The sequence below is a fragment of the Melanotaenia boesemani genome, chromosome 15 (genome assembly GCF_017639745.1).
Source record: "Melanotaenia boesemani isolate fMelBoe1 chromosome 15, fMelBoe1.pri, whole genome shotgun sequence".
Lineage (NCBI taxonomy): Eukaryota > Metazoa > Chordata > Actinopteri > Atheriniformes > Melanotaeniidae > Melanotaenia > Melanotaenia boesemani.
In genome coordinates this window covers 5,944,338-5,971,033 of record NC_055696.1, presented here as the reverse complement: position 1 = coordinate 5,971,033, position 26,696 = coordinate 5,944,338, and the positions used below count along the sequence as shown (strand labels likewise).

General features: G+C 38.7%; 1 protein-coding gene across 5 annotated transcripts in view; it reads left to right on the top strand.

Moving 5' to 3' along the window:
- Window positions 1-26,696, top strand: part of LOC121653841 (unconventional myosin-XVIIIa-like) — a 72,268-nt gene that overhangs the window by 4,805 nt on the left and 40,767 nt on the right. For 4 of the 5 annotated variants that reach the window (XM_042007536.1, XM_042007535.1, XM_042007533.1 and 1 more), the window contains exons 3-20: window positions 9,113-9,200; window positions 9,539-9,645; window positions 9,735-9,911; window positions 10,067-10,277; window positions 10,381-10,523; window positions 11,079-11,179; window positions 11,337-11,400; window positions 11,508-11,652; window positions 14,050-14,220; window positions 15,850-15,940; window positions 16,271-16,463; window positions 18,480-18,566; window positions 21,019-21,157; window positions 22,073-22,232; window positions 23,009-23,195; window positions 24,526-24,751; window positions 24,961-25,070; window positions 26,158-26,223. In XM_042007536.1, coding sequence (XP_041863470.1) covers window positions 9,113-9,200; window positions 9,539-9,645; window positions 9,735-9,911; window positions 10,067-10,277; window positions 10,381-10,523; window positions 11,079-11,179; window positions 11,337-11,400; window positions 11,508-11,652; window positions 14,050-14,220; window positions 15,850-15,940; window positions 16,271-16,463; window positions 18,480-18,566; window positions 21,019-21,157; window positions 22,073-22,232; window positions 23,009-23,195; window positions 24,526-24,751; window positions 24,961-25,070; window positions 26,158-26,223 — 2,466 coding nt within the window. Of the gene's footprint in view, window positions 1-4,081; window positions 4,784-6,312; window positions 6,400-9,112; window positions 9,201-9,538; window positions 9,646-9,734; window positions 9,912-10,066; window positions 10,278-10,380; window positions 10,524-11,078; window positions 11,180-11,336; window positions 11,401-11,507; window positions 11,653-14,049; window positions 14,221-15,849; window positions 15,941-16,270; window positions 16,464-18,479; window positions 18,567-21,018; window positions 21,158-22,072; window positions 22,233-23,008; window positions 23,196-24,525; window positions 24,752-24,960; window positions 25,071-26,157; window positions 26,224-26,696 lie in introns of those variants that run through there. The other variant, XM_042007534.1, reaches the window with a different exon arrangement.

Genomic DNA, 26,696 nt, shown 5'->3' with positions numbered 1-26,696 from the left:
TGTGTCACTCATGGCATGTCTATTGCTCAATGAGATGTTTTCTTGCCATACAAACCCTCAGCTTGTCAGCCAGAGACAACATGCATTAGGTATGTTTCACGAAGTACTTATCTTGGTTTTATGAGAAAATGTATTGAGATGAGGCATGCGTGCTACTAGCCCTGTTTGTCCTGTTTGTCAGTGCTTATACTATAGAGTCATAATTACTATTCATTCTGTTTGTTCAGTTTAGAAGATGTCTTTTGGCTGTTATGTGATGTCTTTATCCTGCTGCTTTTACAGCATTGCAGGTGAGATCACACCTAAGTATAATTTAGCTCCTCACTTGAAAAGAAAAGAAAAAAAAAAACTTCTGGTTGAATCTTAGAGTTTTTGAAAGTAAGATATTCTCAGATTCACCTGTACTTTGGGCTTTCAAAGGCTATGAAACAAGTCAAATGTCTTACGCAATTTATTTTTCAATTTTTGGATATTTTATTTAGACTTCACCCACTAAACCTCTGTTTCCCTCAATACATTTAATAATTTTATTTATAGATTAAACAACAAAGAGTTTATTGTTTGAAATGACTTTAAAATATTTTTGGAAACATGTATTGTTTTCTTTTATATATTGTATATTGTCATAAGAATGTGGTGTTGAATAGTAATTCATGTCACATGTTGGCCTCTGTGAGCCCTCATGATGCCAGGACAGTGCACGAGTCTTACCATTGTTAAAAAAAAGCATAATTATCTATATTGTCCATACCTGAGAAGGTGCAGATAACAGACATGCATGCAGAGGCTTGCACTGGGTCACCACTCTCTTGTTGCAGGAAATCACCATGTTGGCACGTGCTTTTAGACTTTATCCCCTAGAGATTAACCCTACATTCTTTGTATTGAAATAAAATCCATACTTTTGTAAACTCTGGTGTCACTTTTACATTTTGGTTGATGCGCTGCGGAGCAGAATTCCCAGTATGGAAGGATTTAATTAGGTCAGAATCAGCTGTTTCTATGGCGTATAGAATATCTAATCTTTAGGCTGCACTAACCATGTGTAGACAAACAGTCACCACATAGCTGTGCCCCAGTAACAGACTCCAGGGATTAACAGTCTGGGCTAGATAGCCCAGCAAGGCTTTATGTTTGACTTGATCTCACTGAGTGTTAGCATGTGAGCTCCGGAGCTTTACATGAGAAAGAATGCTGTACGTTTTCCAAGAAGCTTCTGTTTTTTTTTTCATTAAATAAAATTTGATATTGCAGTCAAAAGTAAGTCCAAATTCTCATAGACGACTTTGCTTTTGCTGATTCTGGATGAGCTAGCTCAAAACACAGCTGCTGTTATTTGATTGATGCTTTGAAAACCAGCACTGTTTATGAGTTTGTGTAAAGGACAACAACGTGCATAACTGTATAAGCTCATCCCTGCCCAGTTAAGCAAGTCTCTGCATTTCTGTGTTATTCTTGAATGACTGCTTTCCACTGAATTGAAAGCTGAACGCCTACCTCTGGCCACGTGTTGTTAATTTGTTTTTTAACCCAACTGGTTTTACAGCATTGCAGTGTCAGAAAATAACTTCTTCAGATTATCCTGACTTTGTTTGTTTGAAATGCTTGAAACCTAGATTCACATTTCATAATCAATGCTATATATTTTTTTTATAACCAGTGTTTTGTAAAGCACCTGTATTAAGATTTACAACTAAAAAACATTCTGCAGGTCAGTAGTGTGCCAGTTCAAAGCTCACTGTGAGTCAATCAGTTCATTGGTTTTTAGCTCCCTCTTGTGGTTTGAAATGCAAAATGACAAATATGACTCATGAATATTGAGCATATGTGTGGCCTTAGACAAACAGATATGTTTTTGAGTATATGAATTTGAATTAGTTTATTGTAGATTTAAGTTGCTATTCCAAATGGCTGTTGATGTTTTGGATAATCTTTCAATGTGTTTTTTTCCTTTAAATTGGAAATAATCATATTTTATATTATATCATTATATTGCTGGAAGGATGTCTAACAGTTGGTTTATCACCTGATGAGTAAGACTGTGTTTTTGATTCACTGTCACCAGGAGAAAACTGTGGCAGGGAGACGTGGCAGAAGCAATGGATGTAGTTGTGCAGATTCTATTAATAACCCCTCTGTATTTTAGCAGCTGTCCCTCTTCCATCCCCCGGCCCAACTCCTCTCACATTACCCCCCTCTCCACTTCTGAGACCAGCTTTACTGTGCTTTTCTGGCTCTGACCCCTCCCTCGAGGTTGCCCTCCCTCTCAGGGGTATGAGTGTCTGTGCTTCTAGCAGACTTTAGGTCTTGCCCTACCTTAGGTCTGACTGCACTGCTCCACTGGCCGAGTGAAGATTGGAAGGTTAACCAGGCCCAGAGAGGAGGTAATGGGCTTGAGCCTCTGGTTGACTGTGTGTGTGGCAAATGGTGTGATCTGTCTTGGGTGTACATGCTCTGCTTAGCAGTTCTATTAGGGCTCTGATAGTGTCTCAGAATGGCCTCCTTTGCTGCTCAAACTATTTATAGGAGTGGACGCTGATGAAAGCAGGACCAGAGATGGTGAAATAGTTGCTGTGGAACTCATTCTTGCTGTGGCACTGCCGAATTTTAGTGTAGATATTGAAAAGCTCTGACAGAAGTTGTACAGATTTTTGCAAGGTGCTTTGTTCTATGGTGATTTAATGTAGTACTGTGTTTCTTTGGAGTAAAGACTAATTTTGGCAGTTATAGTAACTGAGCGTATATACTTATGCTCTTCTTTTCCATTTATGTGTTAACTGTTAGCAAAGCATACCTTTCATTTCATCTTGTTCTTCATGTGTTCTGTCCTCAGCGCTTCATTTTCCCACTGCCCTGTTGGTGTTTGACCTGTTGTGGGCAGAAAACAAGTTCTCACTGCTCACCCTTAAATTTCCATTCTTCATCGCTCAGCACAACCCATCCTCTACTCTTCGGCTGCCTCTCATTTTTCTCTCATCATTCCACATATTTATTCTCCACATCATCAAGCTTTAATCCATGACTTCTGGCCCGACACCATGGCGTATAAATCACGCTTTTCATTCTGGGAACAAAAGGGAAGTGCCGCCCGGTTCTATGTTTCATTTCTGCATCGTGTTGTTTGTTAAATTTTTATAAAGTGAGAATGCAAATGGAGAAAAGCTTTGGTCTGACTGTGAGGTTTGATCTTTTTTATGTTGCTTTCTTTTCTGTAGGTTAAAGTTGACAACAAGCCAGATGTAAGTGTTTTTTCAGCTGCATGTGTTTGGACAGTTAATCACATGATGTGAACTGTTTTTGTATGCTGAAAAAGAGACTGAAATGTTTTGTTGATGCCTCCAAAGATGAAGTCAGTTAGCTTAAAACGGTTCTAAAATGGAGTACTGGAATAGGTGGTGGCAAATATGGTTATTAATAACTATTGGAATTTAGGTTGATAGGGATGAAGAAGGTGTTTATTATTCTTAGGACATTTTCTCTCAATACGTCTTTGTTGGTCACAACATCTCCTTTTATTATTGAATGATTACAATCTAAACAGGCTTTAAAAATGAGCTCTTCACACAGACTGATAATACCGAACTGGAATATGATTTAGTGTCCAGAGATATTTTCTTTTTTCATTAATACAATCTGTATTTTCAGTTGATTTCAAAGTGTAAATTGTCCAGCTCTAACAAATGTATTTAGGAATTATTCTTAAACTGTGAAATGTTTACACCCACATTTGCATGCTCTCAGTGGTTTGTTGGAGTTCATGGAATTTGACAGCAGGATAGGATATGGACATGACAAAACTTAAGTTTGTTTTTAATATTCAAAGATAAAATGGACTAGAACTGTTCAAATTTAATGGCACTGTTGCATAGCTTTAGTGAGGGTCAAAGATATGCATGTAAAAATATGGCCAAACCTGCTATTGAACTCTTGTATAGTTTATATGTGACATCCATGGGAATAATTGACATTGGCTTGTTTTGTTTGTATCCAGTCTGAAAACAGTCAGCTGCAGGCAGTCACTAAACCTGTGCTAGACACAGCAAGTGGTCCACAATCGACAGCACCATCAGCTGGAGAGTCCAATAGTAACGTTGCCATGGGAGGCCCAGACACTCCAGGGGAGGAGGGGAGTGCTACCGGTAAAAAGGTGGTGAAAGTTGTGAGAAGAGTTGTTAGGCGTGTGGTTCCTGCTGGGACAGAAGAGCGAAATCAGTCCATTGCTTCTACATCTGCTGCAGACTCGGTTTTCACTAAAGGTAAAGCTGCTGAGGAAGACGATGATGATATATCCATGGGCCTCACTAGTCTAATGGGCAGAGGCAGAACCAAGGTGCACCGGCCTCGCATCCGCACTCAGGACCGAAAAGTGGACATGAAAGAGGAGGTGAAGCAGAAGGAAGAGGAAGAAAAGGTGGAACATGAGGATGAAATTCTTCCTGTGGAAAAACCAGAAGAGGCCAAAAGTGGGCCATCTACTATAACTACTACAGCCGCAAACCACATCCCAGCAAAGTCCAACCCCCTTATGCCTCCAGCGGGGTTCATCCCTCCACCCAAACCCGATCTGTTGGCCCCACCTGCTGGCTTCATACCTGTATCCAAACAGAATCCATTGACACCGCCACCTGGTTTCATCCCTGCCAAAAAATCTAGCCCTGTTCCCCCAAAACAGAATCCTTTGATAAGGCCTCCAGGATTTATCCCTGTCACAAAGACAGATCCACTGGCTCCTCCTGCAGGGTTCATACCAAAGCCTCGTACCCTTGCTGTAAAGAAACCAGAGGTACAGAATGGAAAAAAGTGCATGTGTCCCACTTCCCTTCTTCATGGAGCATGCCTTCGAATAAAAAGACTAAAATCACTTCTCATATACATGTAATATTAACTTCCAACTTGGGAAAATCTGCTTTTGAAATATATCTTTTTTTCCAGTATTATAATTAGGTTAAATCTTTATTAACACAATGGCTTGAATTATTTCTCCAAGAACAAATTGATCTTTACTTCTGATGAAAAGCTTTTTATATTAATACATCACTGAGTAAGTGAAAAGGGGCAGTGTGCATGTGTGATGATCGGCCCTCATCAATGGGAATAAGTGTGTGCTCATTGCCTGCAGCCTGGTAGCATGGTCAGTAGAAACGATCTGAGCACTGAGGTGTGACTCATTACTGTCATTTTCTTCAAGAAAACTTGAAGCTTTGCTCCATCTGCTGTGGACCACTGAGGCAAGGGCCTCAAGGACTTTTGGGGTTTTTCTTTAGGAAAAGAAATCATATTCAGATCTTATGATAACCTCATAAACTGTAGTAATTAGTTGCTCTTGTCTGTTTGCTGTTCATTCCCAGAACAAGAGAGAACTCAATTTGTCTTGTATCACCCTTGGAGCCATTTTATATATAATTAGTTTACGTTCAGTTAATTTCCTAAATAGCAAGTATTTATTCATAAGGGCATTTGTTTTCTAGAAGATTTATATACATATACGCTGTCATTGTGTTTTAGTTTGTCATTTGGATACGGTTATGTTTTCATCCTCTTATTTACTCTTGTTGGCATTAAATCTGCATATGACTCCATATGGTAAAATATAGAGTCTCAGAATAAAAATGAGCTGAGTTGGTTTAGTGAGGATAGTAGGTGATAAATGAAAGGGGTGGCATAAATGTATGTTTTTCTCATGAAAGCCAAGACTTGAGAGAATGATATACAGATGAGAAAAGGCTTGGTCATTGTTTATCTGTGAGTTATTTCTACAAGGTGCTGTTGGCAATAAATTATACTTCTTTGGCCTTTATGGTGGTATATCTATCAATAACTTCGTTTTGCATAATTTCAGCACACACAATCTTACAACTGAGGCTGTTGTAAACATGTTTGTATGATGACTATGCTTAAAAGGGTTGAGGTTCCACATATCATTTTTACATTTTTTATGAGTTAATAAAGCTATAATCCAAATTTATTATCCCTTCATGTTTAGGGATTTTTTTTCACCGCCATACAGAAAAAAAAAAATGTTTTAACTGCAAAAACTCCCACAGATGTAAAACTAAACGCAGTCCTTCACTGCAGCATGTAATGATTTGATTTTTGATTAAAAAATAGTTTTTTTTATCTCATTCATTATCTTAGTAAATTAACTTGGAAAAAAACAGTTGTTAGTAGCCTAATTGTGCAAAATTACATCTCTATATAAAAGAAATTAGAACAAAACAAAACATTGCTGTCATCCTCATCATCATCTTGTCATATTAATTCCATCTCTTGTGTGCCATGTTTGTCTGTGCATATTTACATAAATTCTGTAAGGTAAAGGAGACATCTCACCCCCCTGTGGTGTCCAATGGTAAATCATCTGTTGATTTCTCCCATGTCCAGTCTGCACAGAATGAACAGGTGTGTGTTCATCTTCCATCGAAGGTACTTATCACAGTGTGTGCTTCTCACATTCAAAAGCACAAAGTGGTTTTTTATTAAGAAAAATGTCTGTGCCCACTTAGTTTTTAATTTCCTTCAAATGCGCCATCATAGAAGTTACTTTTGATTCATTGATATCACTCTTCGGTTGCACATTTGCCTTTGCTGCCCCTATACCCAACTCTAGGTTCCAGGGCTGATCCCCTCTGAAGAAGACTACAAGCGTGTGAGGAAGATCTTCTCTCTAGATGGAAATAATGTAAATTATGTCGCCCCTTAGTTTTTATTGTTTGCATGGCCATGCTTTACCTTTTGACAAGCTTGAGTCAGCTGTTTGTTTACTGTAGTAGTTGGAAACATGTCTAAAAATCATCAAAGTCCCAAGAAGATTTAGTTGCAGGCATCCCGTGCACTGTTAGTCACCCAGTGTCATACCTGAAGTTTAGATTGAAACCTGTTTTTGTTTCAGAAGAGAAATTGGCAGGAATCGTTTTATAATGTAGTTTGGCTGAATATTCTTGGCTCACTCCTTCTTTGCATCTACTCTGTTGTGTAATTACTATATTGTTACCAGTTCCAGCAAGGAGACTGCGGTTTGACGATGTACTTTGGCATTATTTGATTATTTTGTTGCTTTGAACAGCTATCAGCTGTGTCTAGGTCCACAGTGCTTCTGTTTAGACTTTGTCTCTGCTCTGATGTGCTGTTGTCTTAATTCTTGTCTCTGCCTTTGCTTTTCTGTGGGTCACTGGATCCTGACCTGCTGCTGTCCTGTATTTGCTGTTTGCATGACTAGGGTGCCAGAGGCCACAAATCCTCTCAGGTACATCCTGCAACACTATGGGCTCCCTTGACTTTGGAGTGCTGGAATCTAAGCATGCTCTCCTTTACTGACCCCTCTCTGACCTGCTTTGACTGTGGCTGTCTGCTTGCGTTTGACCCCACACTGCTTTTTGGGTTCACACAGGGGCCAAGAATGTACTTCCATGAAATAAACCAATGGTTGCAAAAGTCAGTGGTTCTTGACCAGGTTTTAGAAACTCTCAGCTAGGTTCATTTTTGCAGCTCTACATTCAATGTACATTGCACTCATTGCACCCTACGCTTGCATAAAGGCATTTTTTTTTCCACCTTAAACTGACATGTAGATGTAGATTATATGTGGCAGCATACAACTTCTAAAGGTAATTTGCTTTTGTGTGTGTGCTGAGATGAGATAACTCCAGGATATGCGTGCATGCATTGATTGATTTTTTTTTTATCTACATTGTTGTGTAAATGCAGTTGCCTTATCTTCTTTTTTTATTTTGTGCAGTATGTAGAATAGTGTCTGGCAATTATAGTTTACAGTATTCAGCTGATGCAAGGGTGACTCTTGACATGATAGCTCCTCAGACCTTAATGTAGTAACTCCATGCTCCTAGAATTTGCTCAATAATTTAATGGTAAATTGTTTTACTGAGTGACTTATTCTTGTAGAGTAACCTGTCTTTCTGATGCATTGCTGGATTGCTGACAGTCTTGTTGCAGTGTTACATATTTTTACTCATTAACACCTTTTGTACTCTTTCCTCTGTTTTAAATTATGTATTTGAAAATTGCAATTGAATGTGATTTTTAGGTTAAGTGCTAAACCATTCAAAATACTGATTGTAACCCCCCCTTCTCCAGTCCAAGCTTGTTGAGGACCCAGTGGCTATCCTTCAGGCAGCACACTCGGCTGCAGCTAAGGTTTGAGCATGGTTACAGCTGGTTTTAATTCTGATTGCATCCCCTTAAGTTTCAGAGCAACATCTATTATGGTTTTAGAGTGTAACAAACTAGTCACTGTGGTAGTAGTTTGTAAAGTAGTCTCACCTCCTACAATTCTAGGAATTACCCTGTAGCTTTGCCTGCTTGAGTTTCTCTACTACCCTACTCAGAGTCATGGTTCATTGGTTGGAGCTCCCATGAAATGGCTTTTTGCTTTTGGATAATCTAGATGTGTTTCCTTTTAATAAGGCCAGACAACCCTTATTGATCAGCTTCACTGGCCTGAAACATTGAGTTTCATTTCATGGGACTTTACTGTGTTTTCTTTACATGAAGGAGAATTTTTTAATTGAAGAATAAAAGCAAACAAACAAAGAATAATGTTTATTGTGCAAACTTGATTGCATTTTTTTTATCTGAATTGTGTTTTCATGCATGACTTTCTCTGGACACTTGACTTGCTTTGGTTTGGTTGTATGGTATGTTTATGGTTTTTTTTTCTATCAGTGAAAATAGACATTTCTTTCTGCGTGATGTACTTGTCTGTGATTTTTTGCCTTTTTGCCTGTGATGTCTTTATTGTAAATATATTAAATATATCCAGAGTGAGTTCAGTAACCACTACAAAAAAGAAGTCCTAAAAAGTCTAGCTATTTCTCAGAGGGATGCTGGTTTAATGGATATAAAGTCAGGTGAAATATGAAAACAAACCAGCGCTTTAAAATTTACACATCTTCTCTCACTGTTAAAAGTCCACCCTGTTACTACTCTTAGTGAAAAGTTTAGTTGTTAGACCCTTCTGATAGTAATTTAAGCAGGTATAACCGTGATTTAAAAACGAATGATCTACCTTATTTTCATTTTTATTTAGCTATTTATAAAATGTGATAATTGATTATAAATTATTTTCTTTTCCTGATTGTTTCCATTTTTCTAACAGGGAAAGTCCGAGGAGGAGATAAAAGCAGAGAAAGCCTGGTATAACACAGAAAAAGTATGGCTCGTCCACAAGGATGGATTTTCCTTGGGTTGGTATGAATTTGGTGTCTATCTGCATTAGTTATGAGAGATAAAAAAAATCAGCTCTCCATTTTTGCACTGTACAAAAAATTGAAAAGAAAAAGCTTTTAAAAGTGTTGATGTTAGAAGTTAACACTAGAATGGACTTCTGTTTACTTTAGGCAGCATGCATGTAGATGAACCATGTTTTCCACTGAATGCATGTAGGTTTAAATGAATCTCAGACATTAATAAAAGCGATATGACTGACCCATGTTATCAAGAATGTAAGATAAGAGGAAGCTTTTGCACTCATGTTGACATCACATGTCACAGTAAATTAATGTCATGCTTTGTGGTGATGCAGCAACTCTCCTGAAGACAGAGACAGGCAGCCTGCCAGAGGGGAAGGTGAAAATCCGCCTGGAGAGTGATGGATCTTTATTGGATGTGGATGAAGATGATGTAGAAAAGGTATTCAATCATCAAATCAACTCTGAACCTCATCCATTATGTATGACAGTGGGAGAGTATGTGACCCCCCTTCTGCCTTTAAACTCTAGGCAAACCCTCCGTTGTTTGACCGAGTGGAGGACCTGGCCTCTCTGCAGTATTTGAATGAGTCGAGCGTGATGCATTCCCTGCGGCAGCGGTATGGCAGTAACCTGGTACACACCCACGCTGGAACCAACATGGTGGTCATTAACCCAATTAGCGCCCCCTCCATGTATTCTGAGAAGGTAGGCAGCAGCCCGTATATAAAATGAGTATCTGTTGTGGATCAGCATAAATAAGAGTGCAGGAAGACTGAACATGCGTTTGCAACGTGAGCTTGTTTTGTCCTCCTTTTCTTTACTGTCTTTTTTACTCTTTACTGTCTTTGCTTTCTATATAGGTGATGCAAATGTTCAAGGGTTGTAAAAGAGAGGACACAGCCCCTCACATTTACAGCATGGCACAGGCTGCATATAGGAACCTCCTGACCACTCGCCAGGATCAGTCAATAGTCTTGCTTGGCAAGAGTGGGAGTGGCAAGACAACCAACTGTCAACATATCATCCAGTATCTGTTTACAATTGCTGGAAGCACCAATAAGACATTCTCCTGTAGGTTGAAAAAATGCACTTATAAAAATTTGCCTTTTGATAATTTCTTTTTTTTCCATCAATTTTTTCTCTAATAGCAGTATCTTACTTTGGTTTCTTGTAGCAGAGAAATGGCAGGCAGTCTATTCAGTTTTAGAGGCTTTTGGGAATGCCTCCACCTGTATGAATGGGAATGCAAGTCGCTTTTCCCACATCGTTTCCTTGGACTTTGACCAGGCAGGACTGGTGACTTCAGCCTCTATCCAGGTACAAATAAACACACGTTCTAACTCACTGCAGAACCTACAGTGGCCCCGAAGTGCTACAAAACAACAGGAAAAGCAAAACAAGATATCAGCCAACATAAAATATTCCTCAATATGAAGTATTCCTAAATAATCAGAGATGGCAAAAGCATTTTTCATCACACAACGATAAACGTATAACACAACAACAGGAATCACAAAAACACAGTTAAACAGGAAAAAGCTATTTCAGGAAACGTACTAGCAGAAAAGAAAAGGGAAAATTCCAGAAAATATAATGAGAAATTAGAAAGCATAAAGTGTTTTTCTTTTGTTATTTTTGTGAAATGTTTGTTTTTGTTGTGCTTTCTGAAATATAGTTATATTTTTGGTTTGTTGTGTGTTTTTTCCTGCTTCAGGGCCACCATATATAACATTTTCCTTGTTTAATCTCAGACACAATGTGATAAAAGAATTTCACCTTCAATGTCAGACTTTGTTTTGCTTACTTGCATTGTGTAAAAGAAAAGCCGTTTTTCTGCAGTTTTAATATTTTTGTTTTAATGTGACCTTACAGACCATGCTTCTGGAGAAGATGAGGGTGGCGAGACGACCAGAGGGCGAGTCCACTTTTAATGTCTTTTACTACCTGATGGCAGGAGTAGATAGCTCTCTTAGGTCAGCGTTGATTCTTTCTTGCCAATTAAACTCACATTACACCTCTGTTCTACACTGGATTTATTACATAGATACACTGTATGTCAATGAAATGGCTCTGCTGCCATTTATAGCATAGACAGTGATGTCTTCTGCCTTGTTTTCTTTGCATACTCAGAACTGAGCTGCACCTTAACCATTTTGCTGACAACAGTTCATTTGGAATTATGCCACAGATTAAGGTAAGTACTATAAATGCAAGATGGCCTGTTTTTGTACAGCCCACTTGACAAAACCTATGTTTTTAACCTGTTTTAAAGTTGAAGACCTTTTTATATAAATCTTCTAGACAGAGGATAAGCAGCGGGCCTCTCAGCAGTTTTCCAAGCTGCAAGCAGCCATGAAGGTCCTGGGGATCAGCAGTGATGAGCAAAAAGCCCTCTGGCTCATTCTTGGGGCCATTTACCACCTTGGGGCTGCAGGAGCTACCAAAAGTAAGATTTTTTTTTAACCTGCAGAATGCTTTGCCAGTGTGAAGCTGCATCATTTATTTGTGTTGATGATGTTATTTACAATAGGATGCATAGTAGTACAAATCATTGTGGACTTGTAATACTTAGAAAATGACAAAAGCTGTCATTGTTAGCCAGAATCTTTTCTTTTTTTTAGGCAACACTTTACAGGCTCTGACAGATGTCAAGTCTGCATTATGAAAGCATCTTCTGTGTGATGCAAGACAGATGTAATCCAGTTAACTGAATTATGCATCTGCACTTAAAAAGATGTTTCACAGTGCACAGGTCGTTACACTGAGCTGCTCTGGTATACAGCTCTAAATAAAAAATCAGGCCATTACAGAAAAGTTGCTTAAGAACTTATAACACTCGTATATGGAAACCAGATTAAATCATTTAAGATTTCTTTGCATCCTGCTTTTACAAGCTGGAGCTTGCCTGGAGTGGCACAATTTTTAAATTCTTGAACTAAATCTAACCCCCTGTTATAATTACATCATTATTCTCCACCAAATGAACAAAGAGAATACACAAGATCCTGTGTGTGCAAGAGATACTGAAACTGCTGGCAAACTACTGTAATTGTTCAGAATCACTGTAACAGCCCAAGAATACAAACATCCATCTTCTTTTAAGGAGAAATCACAGAAGTAATGGGAAAATCTGTGATCATAAACACAATGATTAATTTCTGTCTGAAACTACTTGCAAATAAAACCAAAGAAAAGAGAGAAGTCTTTTCTTTGAAGAAATAGCTCTTCCTCACATAGGCAATTAACTTTAATCTTGAAATGAGAGATGTGACATCTGGAAAGGCTTAACTTGTTGCAAAGATGTTATTTTTAGTAAAGTAAGTGTTCCTCATATTGTCGTCCTTAGTATCAAAGCCAGTAGGCTTTAAAAATTGGAATTATTGTTCCCAAATAGAAAATAAGTCTGTTTCCCTTTTAAATATTAATTTGAATACTATTTTGTATGTTTAGAAACAAAGTCAAACCTCGGATAGTTGATCTTTCATAATATATTTTTATCTGGCTGCATTTACAGTGCATCTCTGTTAGCTAAATACAATTTGTAGTATCAGAATAATACACAATAGATATACTGCAAGAAATGTACAGCAGCGCTGCATTTTATGGTGTTTGATACACTCATCCACTTTTCACTCCTTGTCTGCAGTCATTTATGCAGAATAGCTCGCCGAATTATTGTCAGCAATCCCCTCCAGCTGGCTACCAATCTTTCTGATGGCAGCATAACACCATCTGGGAATAATCTGACAACATTTCAGCAATGATATTGTCTGTCATTGGGAATACAGACTCAAAATAACATCATTATGATCTGCAAATTAGCGGGTAACTTTTGAACTTGGGACTCTTTTCTCCCTGTTAAACACAGCAAATCTTCTGAGTAAGCAGTGCATGATGGTGTGGGAGTAATAGACCAAGGGTTAACACACTGATAGCAGTTTAATGTTTTTCTATATGGGATTCTTATATTTATTCATAAAATACTCTGAACCATTACAAAAGCACATTTGCAGCCTTGGCTGAGTTTTGTATTGACTCTCACATACAATATTTAATAGTGGATAAATAAAGTTTATCAGTTGTGCAGCTTCATTGTGTGACACAAGAGGGCAGCAATGGTCTCTGATCCCCAAAAACAAATTAAAGGGGCTTCTGATATATATAATGTGTGTGTGTGTGTGTAATTTACATTTGCCAACACATTCAATATAATTCACTATTGCTGATTCAAACAAGTATGGCATGAATAAGCCTTATTTAATAATCTATTCACTCTACTTGTTGGAATCAGTAATAACATATGTGGCAAATTTAAATAGTGATAGAAGTAAAAGGACTTAAGTAAATGTCTTTCCAACCATCCTTCCTATCATTATGAGAGGTATTAAGGATTTCTGCAGCACTGACGAAATTGATACAGCCAACCACTTTCTGTGTTAAATCCCTTATTTTTTTCTCCCTCTAGTCTTAAAAGATACCAGGTCATGGTGGATTAAAACTGAAGTTTGGATATTTCCATCAATCTTCTACTAGATTAAAAAGAAGTTTGTGTTTTCCAGAAGAGGTCTTCAGGGTAATAAATTAATAGTGTTGATCAAGTTTGCCTTTATTCCCATAGAGGTATTTTCAGTTTAAAACATTTTTAGATCATAGAGGATATGTTCCACTAATAGTTTAATGTAATGTATTTAAATTTTTAAATCAAGCTTTTCATAGATCAACTGCACCCATATCAGCTGACTAGAAACATGGCCATGCCCTTTCAGATAAAATTGTCAAAATGTACAGTAAGTGGAATTTGTTGGCAAAAGGTCTAATGGACCTTTTCATGCACATGTCTCAGCTGGCAGGAAACAATTTGCGCGTCATGAGTGGGCCCAGAAGGCAGCCTACCTGCTGGGCTGCACACTGGAAGAGCTTTCCTCCTCCATCTTCAAGCATCAGGCCAAGGGCACCCTGCCCAGAGCCAGCACCATCCGCCAGGCTTCTGACGAAAATGGCACAGCAGATGCAGGTACTCTACAGACCACATTTACCATTATTTTTTTTTTCTCCTCCAAGCCCCCCCGCCTCGCCTTTTTTTCTCTCTTTGTCACTCTCACTCTGTTTCCTTACAAACACCTGCACACGGATATGTGTCTGCTCATCACCTCAGGGAAATTGCATGCACGAGAGAAAGTAAAGCTTATCTTAGTAATGAATACTCCAGCTTTACAATGGCTATTGACAGATGAGTGCACACACACTGTCGGGACAAGCAATTTTGGATCCCTTCTTCATTCATTGTCCTTGAAATCATAATTGCCTCACATTGATTTTTCACATGTGCAGGTCCTCTGACTTCTATCAAGGCTGCAACATATTTTGAAGGGCATGAGGATACAGTTAAAAGTGTATCACAGCAGGGATGGACAGGAATGACCTCGGTCTCACCTTCCCTGTATCTCCACTCACACATAAACCTGCTGTCTGATATATGTGTGCATGCTTTAAAACATCCTCCCACCCTGACATAAGCTCACCATTTCCTGTGATAGTGGAATAAATTTAGCTTAACAGGCGGCCATTGCCACTAGGCACAGAGTGAGCACTGTTTGCTCTGACGTCACACACCATGAAGGTGCTGGAGAGACTGGTCCTGGCCCACCTGAGACCACAGCTGGAATTCATGCAGGACTCTTTAGTTTGCGTATCATCCCATATTGGTGCAACATGCTCACTCACATCTGGATGGTAGGTAAGGCAGTTTGAGAATCATGTTCTTTGGTGTTTTTTCCAGTGCCTTTATACCACCCAGCTACCTTTACTGAGTGAGAAACTGCTACGGGTTTTTTTTTACAACGTCCAACGTCTCCTGGATCACCGACTATCTTACAGACAGACCTCAGTTTGTTCGGCTGTCTGTTGTGGTGGCCAGTGACACAGGAGCCCCTCAAGGCACAGTCCAGTCACCATTCCTCTTTACCCTGTACACCTCTGATTTTAAATACATCTGACTCATACTGCCTGCAGAAATACTCTGACGACTCGGTGGTCAGATGTGTTAGAGATGGGCAGAAGGAGAAATACAGAGAATTGGTGAGCAAATTTGTGGACTGGAAAAGCAGGAGTCATCTCCCTCTGAATGTAAACAAAACAAAGGACATGGTTATTGACTATAGGAAGAAGAAATTTGCACACCAGCCCATCAGGATCCTGAGTGAGGAGGCTGAGGTTGTGGACAGCTACAACTACTGGGACAGCAGAATGGACTGGAAGATCAACTCAGATGCTGTGTACAGGAAGGGCATGAGCTGACTCTGTTTCCTGACAAAGATCAGATCCTTCCATGTATGCAGCAAACTGCTAGAGATGTCCTTACAGTCTCAGGTGGCCAATTCCACCATGTATGCTGGGGGAGCAGCATCTGCTCCAGGGATTCCAGCAGTCTGTCTATCTGTCTGTACGTCCGTCATGCATCCCTCCCACCATAAATGACACTCCTCTACAAAGACAATATCAGACCCAGGTTGAATACCTTATGCCCAGCAAATACTGGGTCAGTAGTTTGCCACTGCCACTTTTAATTCAACTAGTTCTTGTTTTATTTGACAGTTGAGATATTTTGAAATGGCAATCACTGATTTATTCTTTCTGGCTGCAGGATCCAAAGCTACAGCCATGGAGTGTTTAGAGGCCATGGCATCTGGGATTTACTCTGAGCTCTTCACCACCATCATTTCTTTAATAAACAGGTTAGTATCAGTCTCACATTAAACATGTCATTTTTTTGGGCTGTGAGATTCAAATAAGTTTTTCCTTCCTTTATATGCGTTTAAATCATAGCAGCTTAAAATCAGCAGGTTTGATTGGTAATTTTAGGAGAATGATGGGCTATTTTAACAATATGGTTTAGACAGAGGTTGTGAAAGAAATGGGATTATGGTAAGTAAGGTTAAAGTTAATGTTTTCCTGGAGTTAGATTAGGTTATAGCTCAGGATAATGTAGTGATTGTAATCACTAGAAAGTGTCTCAACATATTGCAGTGCTTTATGTGCATGTTTTTTTTCCTTGTGCACTAAAGGGCCTTGAAATCCAGCCAGCACTCCTTGTGTTCTCTACTCATTGTGGACACACCAGGCTTTCAAAACTCCAGGCTTGCTAAGCGTGAGTGCGGCACAACCTTTGAAGACCTATGCCACAACTACACTCAGGAACGTCTCCAGAGCCTTTTCTACCAACGTTCCTTTGTTCAGGAATTGGAAAGATACAAAGAGGTAAGGGCATGGAGGATAATGTGCTGTGCATACATACATCCTCACTTTCCTTGTTTCTATCATCCTCCCACCTCTTTTTTTCTTTCCCTTTGTCTGCGGCTTTCTCTCAGATATATCAACTCCAATAGTGTACGTGTTCACACATCTGATACTCTATCTGTCCCACCTGTCACAAGCTGTGACAAGTCAAAGTGGTTCATATGTTAGACCTTCTCATTAGTGATGCCAGTCTTCACCTCTTCTGCTGAGATCAAAGTAAAGTTACTCACAGCTGTCTTTGAGAGACACGCCCAGCTGCACAGCCGTGCCATTGCTCCCTGATGAAGAGACTATTTTTCTTCTGCCCTCCTTTGAGCTCATTCTACCAGGACTGGACTATAATAACTGGGTGCAGTCATCTTCACCAAGTTATATCTGTCCATTGCAGCTGTTGGACTGTAATCCCAGAAATATTATTCTTAGCTGATAACACCCTGAACTTAACCAGAAATCCAGATAATTTTCCTTTCAGGACTTCCCACCTATTTTTCCACCCACGCTCTTTGTCTGAAAGAAAGGGAACTTGAGTGAAATGAAGTATTGCATAAATCGGTGTCATGTAATTCTCTGCTGTCAGTGCAGCTTGAAAAAAAATAGGTAGCTGTGAAGTTTATCCTAAACTAGGTCAAACTCATTTGAAACAGCACACAGTGTTAACAATAACAGTGACAGGCAGGTCAAAGTGTGATGATGCACACTACAGCCATATGCTTTCTAATGAAAAGCTGATGAAGACTGACACATTTGGGAAGATGTTTTTGTGTTACCTCTGCTCATGGACTTTGCAGAGCAGAAAAAAAGAATCATTTAGAGGCTACTTCACACACATATAGTCAACTTGAACACGGCCTCTGTCATGGCCATGTTACTGACATTTTCAACCACTTTTAGTGCAACCTGCTCTTTCTTGCTGTGAGCTGCTTCATGACTATTTTGATCCACTGAAGGTTATCCAGTGTATTAGTTTCCTCTTCACCCCAAAGATGTTATAATCTGTTACAGAAAATGAATCTTTTAATGGTAGGAAAAGGTATAAATGCCAAATATTCTGGTTGTTAAAATAGATTTGTCACAGCTTTTAGTTTTATTAGAATGAATATGCCATTATTAATTTTTTTTTCCCCTCTTTTGATTTTAATGTCCATAATCATCTTTAGTATTGTTGGGCCTCCAGGCATCTTTGCAAGGTACAACACGCATAAAAAGGAATCAGGAATTTGAATTACCTGTTGACTCACCGTGAACTGCAACAAACATGCAACAAATCAAAATGATTGCACTGAACCATTACTAACTGTTATTTTTTTTATTGTTTGATCTGGTAACTTAAGTATATTTATGGAACTGGTTTTAAGAACACAGAAAATATTGGAAAAATGCGTGACAATTTCCTGTAATCCAGCGTTCAGTCTTACCCTCTTTGTGAGATTAACCTAGAACTCAGGTTGTTAGAACAGTCATTTACTGGATATATTTCAAAGAGAAGCAAGTAGCCTCAACGAAATACGCGGGATTGTTGATATTAACATTCGAGAATCCGATTCACAAAGAGGCTGTGTGTCAGAAGGTTGGCTCATAGCTGCGTGGAAACAGAATAGCGTTGGATCATTTAACAATTTGAAAAGGAGCATAAATGTATAAATCGACCTATTACTGACCAGCGCGCAACCAGAAAAACTGTATATTCATATCTTCATCTTTTTCATGAATATCAGTCTCTCGTTGATTAAACATTCATCAATGCCAGCGGAAAGGCTTTAGCCGCTCACATGCCGAAATCGTCTTTAATCCCTAAATGGCTATTAGAATTGCAAAAAAAAAAGAGTTAAATTTTAATTTATTTATTTTCCTTTCTTTTATTTGAGCTCTAAAAAAAACATCATTACTCATATCACATATGGAAAACGGAATCTTTAGCAAATTTAACATCACAGCTTTGTGTTAATGATTGCTGTTTCTTTTCCTGTCTTTCTCCAGGAGAACATTGAGCTTTCCTTTGATGATACTGAGTCCGGCACTTCTCTGTCAGTGGCCGTGGTAGACCAGACCTCAAGCCAAACACTAGTAAGTTAAGTTTTTATCATTATATGTATATGTTACATGTCAAATTTTTACAGTTACTTATCATTTATTATTTTATTTTCCTGTATTGATAAATCTGGTATTGTTGTAATAATAGACTGCACAATATTTAGAAAATGTATCATAATCTGTAATATCAATGTATTATTTTAATTTTAGTAAACACAATCATAATACTGCAGACAATTTGACAATAAAACAAGCACAGAGGCACTTATTTCTTTCATTTTTTGCCATTTTCCAACATAAACAGCCCATTGTTGGCTGTTTATCTTGGAGATATATATATGAAGAAATAACACGGGTATTCTTAATAAAGACAACTGTAGCTGTCTTTTAGGGTGTCAAGTGCTTCATCATCTAAACATTCTTCAGTTTATCTAGCCAATGCAGGATTGCAGGAGGATTAGGGTTCATCCAATTAATAGTAATTGTTTTCCTTGATACCACGAACCATTTGTTTTCCTTGATACCACGAACAGAATATGCGTCACAGGTATGTTAATGAGAGCTGCGTTCCACTTAGAGAAAATTCTGCTTTTGTACATGTTCTATAGCTAAACAGCCCAGATGCTGAAGGGTAATTTGGCCCTCATGAATACATCTGAGATGATATATGAGTGAAGGTATTTGTTTATGTTGCAAGTTATATAGTTATAGCAAAATTCAGTAATATCACATGTTCCTAACATTGGGCAGTCCTAGTATAATAACTTGCCACTGACTGCTTATGAAGGGTCTGAAAGACTAACATGTCCCTCATTACCTTTTATCACATGATAATTACTGGATGCCCTTTTTTAAATTAAGAACTGATTTTTTTTAAGAGTCAAAAGTTGTCTTAGTTTTGTGCAGTATTGGCTTTGTAGGGGCTAGAAAAAGAGAGAATAAGAGAATAGAAAGGTTAGAGAATTGACTTCAAGAAGGAAAATCAATGTTTGGCCTTTGCAGCCTGTGATCTGCACCATGGAAACAGAAATGGCAGAGTTTAAAGAATCATAGATCATGTTGCTATAATTCCAGTATGTTTGGTTTGAATGCTTTGCTTTTTAAAGGGTCCCTGCTCTGACTGGAGCGTCATCGGAAGCGAGGAGCCGCAGTACATCATACAAACATACAAAAAAAAAGTAAATTTAAAAAAAAAACATAGCTTCTTCAAAGTCATTTCTAAGGTCTGCTGTAAAGGTCTGTCACTTAGAATGAAAAGACATTTTGATCAAAGATTTTCCTCACCCACATATATATGTATTTTTTTCTGTCATGGCTCAGATGTCTGTTATCACAAAATGCCTCAATGTTCAATTCATTGCAAGCCTCGTAGTTGTCATATGTCTCTTCCAAACTGATAACCCTGTGTTGCATTTGCTGCCAGTGTAGTGTGCTCTGCTGATAAGGACGTCTCCAGTGCAACTTCTTGATAGCTATTAATCTAGTTTTTGGTTTTGTTGGTTTTGTTCCAAGGCATCCCATGGGTCATTTCAAGCATTATCCATTTGCTCTATTTTTGTTACCTTTATATGAAGAGGAATTTTCTTTCAATATCTAAAACGGTAGCTCATGTCCAATATTTTTTAACCTGAAAAGTGTCCCACCCAAATCACTATCTGAAATATTGTTTTAGTTTATGTTTATTTAGAATAAAAGATGCTAAGATGTGTTAACACTGTCCAGTATAGTATATATAACGTTTTATGTAAAGCACTAAAATTGTCTTGTACAAAAAAATGTGCTTGCCTTGCCTATTCATGTCCTTACATGTTGTTCTGCAGCAAGAAAAGAACAAAGTTTGTCATTCACTCAATCCATCCTAATATATACAGGAGTGGGTTTTATTTCCTCTTCTTTGTTGATAGTAAATTTATCCCTAATTGCATGTCTTTGTTAATCCCTTTTCTTCTCCTGCATGTTTGTGAACTCTTTTCTGTTGCTATTTTTATTATAGGAAAAAGTTGAATTGATGATGCCATTATTGTAACAGCTGCTGAAGGACGCAAAGACCATAAATGGTTTTGAAACTCTTATTTCCACTACTTATAATATTCTTAGGCCTCTCAGTACTTACTCAGACTGGAAAAGCATACATCAAACTACTTTTACAATTGAAGAGGCTGACTGCAGAGGCCAGCAACCAGCTACTAAGGGAGGATTTCCAGAATAATTATCCTTTTTTATGTACCCAGGAGGCAGCTAAATAATAAAGGCTTAAATATATCCTTGATTGATGAATGCATTCTCATTAAACAAGCGAAATGTCCTTGTGGCAAGGTGTATTTTTTCTTGTGGTGTTTTTTTGCAAAGGCAGACTGTAACTGCGGGTTAACAAAGAAAAAAATTAAAGATGAAAAAAAGGAGTTAAAAGTGAATATTGTCTGTCTGCAGTAGGACTTTCCAATGGGATTCTCAGCATATGTGTTTATGCATGTTTCTTTGAAAGGTGCGCACAGTTCGAACAGATGAGGCTCGAGGCCTGTTGTGGCTGATGGAGGAGGAGGCACTGCAGCCTGGGGGATCAGAGGAAACACTGTTGGGACGTCTCTTTAGCTACTATGGACCAGCTGAGGGTGAAAGTAAAGGTGAGGGCCGAGCAGACACACACATACACACACATTTAAAGCCATACTTAACAGTTTTTACTTAATGTTGAGCAAATGGTCTTTGCCAATCTTTTTTGTCTTTTGCTCTGGAAAAAAAAACATCCTGCGTTTTGATATTTTGTCTTCATAATAGGGTTGTTGTTGTCAGAAGATGTATAAAACAGACTTAAAGCAGCACCATACTGATATCTCCTCTTTGTTTCATAGTACACTCTGCTGTTGATGGCTTTTTATCTCTACATTTTACATAAGGCTGAGTTAAAAGTGCAGTATATATGAGTAATAGTTAAGTATTGTAATGTAGCTAAGTAGTAGAAAATGCTTAACTGGGGAGCTTGATGACTCATGACAAAGTCACATCTTTTGAAAATCTACTTAACACAAGTCGGTGAAGGTTAGGAAAATGTAGATATATTTAAATATTTTATTGAAAAGAATGTTGCAGGCCTCACATACAGAGGCCAAATTTGTCTTTGATATTCTAAAACACTGTGATATAAATAGACTGATGCTTTATTCCATGAACTTTAACCAGTTCATGGAACAAGATATGCTGTTATTGGCTAGCTACAACAGAAGCCTTAATATATTGATCCTTGCCCTCAGATGCTGTCATCAAATGATACCTGTTCTCCCTTCAAATTAAATGAACCCAGACCAGTCTTTGCAACCTGTCTTTGAAGATCTTTCTGTCAGTAATGTTTATGTAGGTTTGTCACAGCTGACATAGAACAGAGTGATCAAGAAAAAAAATTTGTACTTGTTTTGAAAACATCTTCATACAGACTGTATAAAAAGTCTTACTAAATTCTTGCACTCAATTTATTTTTGGCATATTCTTTTAAATACGCAGTGAGTTTTGGAAACTAACTGTAGATGCTGTATTTGCATCAGGTCACACATTTCTTCTGAGGAGTGAGAAGGAAAATCACTTCCTGCTGGGCCACAGTCATGGGACTGACTGGGTGGAGTATGATGTCCGTGGGTGGCTGAGCTATGCCAAACAAAATCCTGCTTCTACCAATGCTTTAAGTCTCCTGCAGGACTCCCAAAAGTAAGTTTATTTATGCAGTTGGAGTGTATAACTGCTAATGTACAGTAAACATGAAACATTACTTTTGTAGACTTAGGCCCGGTACATACATAACAATTTTGGGGCAGTTTTTGTCCTGATTTTGCCTCTTCTCGACCTCGGACGGCAAATCATCGTGAGATTTCCCTGTCCAATTATCATTTGGTCTGTGGTGTGTTATGAGCTGATTTGTCCCGATAATCCGCTCTGAAATGGGTCGTAACCGACAATTGGGAATATTGAACATGCTTAATATTTCAGAGCCGATTTCTGAGGAACGGCGACGACTCGTGCGTTGTGACTGTGTGGATGGTGACGTGGTACAGAATGTAGCCAATCAGAGAACGAGCTGGCTGGGGAACAAGGAAGTAAATAAAGTCCGTGTTCATGCCGTCTCCAGTCTATTTTTTTCAGTTCTGGCGTTTTCTGTTAACAATATTCCCAAGATCGCCATCATTCCCTCGTCCTATATATGTCCTTCCATGCTGTGTGTTGTGTTTTGTTGTCCGATTGTTGCTATGGTTCTTCTTCTACGTTTCAACATTTGTCCGACTCGGAGGACTAGATTGTAGATCAGTTGCGGGACAGCATCGACATATGTGTTGTTCTGTGATTACATTTTCGGAGCACACCACATACAATACGATCAAAACAGATTTTTTTTTTTATCTTTACGTGTGAGGTCTAGATAAAAAATCTCATAAGATTAAAAAAATGTGTGTACCAGGCCTAAGTATCCCACTATGTGTCTCCTGCAGGAAGATCATCAGCTCCTTGTTCATGAGCCGAGTGGGTGGAGCTACTGTGTTGTCTGGTTCTATTGCTGGCCTTGAAAGTGTTTCCCAGCTGTCTTTGCGAAGGGCAACTAGTATGAGGAAAACCTTCACCACGGGGGTAGCTGCTATCAAGAAGAAGTCATTGTGCATCCAGATAAAGCTTCAAGTGGTGAGAAGATTAAATCAAACTGTCTGAGCCCTCAAGGAGCCTGAGTCCAGGCGTACTGGCTTTTTAATTGTTCCTAAAGTCAGAACCAAACCTTATGGTGAGAGCTCGTTCCATCACCATGGCCTCCACTGTAGAACAGCTTACCAGAAAACCTCAGGGCTGTAGAGACTGTTTATTTTTAAAAAAGAGTCTGAAGACATACCTTTTTAGCTTAGCCTATAGCTGAATTTTTATTTATTTATTTTTATTTTTAATCTTATTTATTTTATCTTAATTTTTATAGGTTTATTTTTTGCTTATTTCTTAATTATATACTTTCCTATTTATTTTAAAAACCACTTAATTTATGTGACTTTCTGTTTTTATTGCTTTGTTTTACATTGTTTTTATGAACTCCTTTTATTTATATTTTATACCGATTGCTCTTATATGGTCATATTGTTTAACTCGTCTTTAACTCCAGTGTTTTCCTCATGGGGATCCTTCATGCCAGGGGCTTTGCTTGTTCGGTCTCCAAGATCGTTGCCGTTGGGATTGCCCTTCTCTGGGTGGCTGGGTTTCCTGCACTGCAGCCCTATGGCTGTGGTGCGGACCTCTTCCTGTCCTGATCTGAGTGGTTTACTCTGTGGTCTTGCTTGGGCTGGTTCCTGGTGTGAACGGATTCCCAAGCTATCCATTTTTTATATTAGTTATTACATGTTTTTATGTAGAGCACTTTGTGTTACGTTTTGTATGAAAAGTACTTTATAAATAAATTTGAAATGTTTAAATGAAATAAGGTAAGGGTGTTAATATGAAAGGCTGCTATTTATTTAGGTATTCCTTTGGTTGGATTTCTACTAGAGAAGATTATTTTAAACTTGTTATAGGAGTTGTTCTAAGTGTTTTACTGCAATTAAGCAAGAGTATACTGTTCAAATAGATGCTTTTGCAATCTTTTGTAATCTTTGCATTAATAAGTAGCTGCTGAACTGTTTTTAGTTACATTGACACACTTCCATGTGTGTTACAAGTACAGTTTTAAAGAATGAAACCTTATTTATCATATGTTTTGATAGGACTTTCTTGTTACATAAGTGCCTTACAGCATAACAAAATAAATGGTAGATTGGATACTTTCATTCCTGATTCAAGAAAGATTTAGCTGAGGATTGTTTTTAGAAACCATAACCAATCCTTTATATATTATAGTGTATGTAGAGAGTTTTCTTTTGCTCACAGCAATGAGGTTAGCTGGCTGTTCTGTATGTATATGTATATTACAGAAATATACTGCTCTAACTGGCACCCTGCTCAGTTGTAGTCCCTGACCCTATCCTGTCCTCTCCAGGATGCTCTTCTTGACATGGTGCGGAGGTCTAGGATTCACTTTGTTCACTGCATATTGCCGAAGGCAGACGCCCTGAAGGCTCTTAGTGGATCCCTGTTCAAAGGAGGGGAATATGAGGCCCAAGGGGAGACTGGAGATCCTAGCTTAATGCAGCTAGATGTAGCCTTGCTCCGCTCTCAGATACGTGGATCCAAACTGCTTGATGCTCTACGGATCTACAGGCAAGGTAAAGCAGGCCGTTGATTGAAATACTTAAGACAGGTGTAGAAATACGGACAGCCATACCCATGTATATTGAGGGAGAGACAGAGAGCGAGAGAGAGAAAAAGGGGGGGACTGAACTTCAGATTGCTATAAGGGGGTCCCCATAACATTATGATTGCACTTTACAAACATTAGCAAAATATGATGTTATCCAATGCTGACTGTTTGCAGGCTACCCTGATCACATGGTGTTCTCTGAGTTTCGACGTCGCTTTGATGTGCTGGCTCCGCACCTCACCAAGAAGCATGGAAGGAATTACATTGTGAAGGACGAGAAGAGAGTAAGTCAATCAGCAGGGAAGGGGGCAAAATGTACAGCTCCGGCAGCGGCCAAGCACAGAGAAGATTGATGTTGTGAAGAGACAACTTCATTACATCTGCTCCTGGTTTGTCAGCAGCCACTGGACAGAGAAATAGACATTTATCAGAGCTATAGTAATGACCTAATCAACTTAACCTCATCTCTGTCATGGCTGTGAAAGAGACAGATCAGAATTGTGACTTAGGGAGTGTTTTACTGCAATCAAACCTATAAACTAACATTCAGCTAGATGCACTTGTAATCTTTTGCAGTCGATGTGTAGCTACTGAAGTGTTTCCAGTTACTTTCACGTACTGGTGTTTTTTTTTACTGTGTTGCTTCTGTTTAAATTCACTGGTTAAAATTTCATCCTTGGGTGTATAACTATGAATGAAAATGTTCTGCCCATTGATCCTCTGCAAGAGAGGCCTTAGTTAAAGTGCAGACAAGAAAAATACAAAAGTTGGCTTCTAAAGAGAAATGAGGGAGTGAGTGAAAAAGAGTGGGTTTAAGGGAGAGTACAGCTCTTTTCCTCTGTCTTGGTGTATTGGGGCAGAGTTTCTGTGGAAACACTGGCAAACAAAAGCCCCTCAGTATTCGAGGCGAACCTCTCCTGGTGTAATCTAGATTTAGTCTTTCAGGCTAGAGGCTCAAGTAGAGAGAAAAGGCTGAGACAACAATACAACTACAGTATACACATGCTGGTAGATAGACAGAGCAACGAGTGGCTCACAGCTGGCTGAAGGTATACCCCTTGGATGTGTAGGGACTAACAACACCAGGGTGTCATGAAGAATAATTCACAAGCAGATGGATTCTTGGGGGACAAATTGTAATTTGGTTGTGGAGGAGACAAACTTTTCTTGTGTGCACTGTCTTTGTTTCATAATCAAATATATGTGGAAATGGATTTGAGGAAAGAAGGAGAACAATGTTATGCTACTACTTGAACAACATAGAAGAATTGTGGACTACTCAACTGTTTGTCTGTAAACAATACTATTGGATCCAGCTGTTGAAAGACTAAGGGTGTGTGTATGTTTGTGCTCATTTGCGCTTTCACCCAGGCAGTGGAGGAGCTACTGGAGTCTTTGGATTTGGAGAAGAGCAGCTACCATATGGGTCTGAGTAGGGTGAGTAATGCTAGCACATCTAAAAGAAACGAACAGCTTTAGTGTTACTGAATAAACCTTTGCTTTGAATCAATGCCAGTTTCTGTCCTCTTTAAACTCCTAACAACAGAGCTGCAGTGCATCTTTTTTTTTCTTCTTTTTGAATGACATTTGCTGTCTGGGGAAGTGTGTTTTTCATTACACCTGCCCCGCTTTGAAGTTTGTTTGCCATCCTGTTTTGGAGAGTTGCCTTGTCCCTTCTAGTCTTGTAGTCAGTGGCTACCCGAGAGGCATGTTTTTACCCTGTCTGACAGTGAGACGGAAAGTCTCTTTCATTTCAGGTCATTAGAGCAAATTCCCATCATGGATGGCCCTCTTTTTGTTTATCCCCCCTCAACCGTAGTAGAGTATTCAGAGTAAACACTACTTAGAAACTGAGGTCTAATCGGGTCTAATCCTATCAGTTGGAAAGTGGCCATCAGCTAAAACTCAAA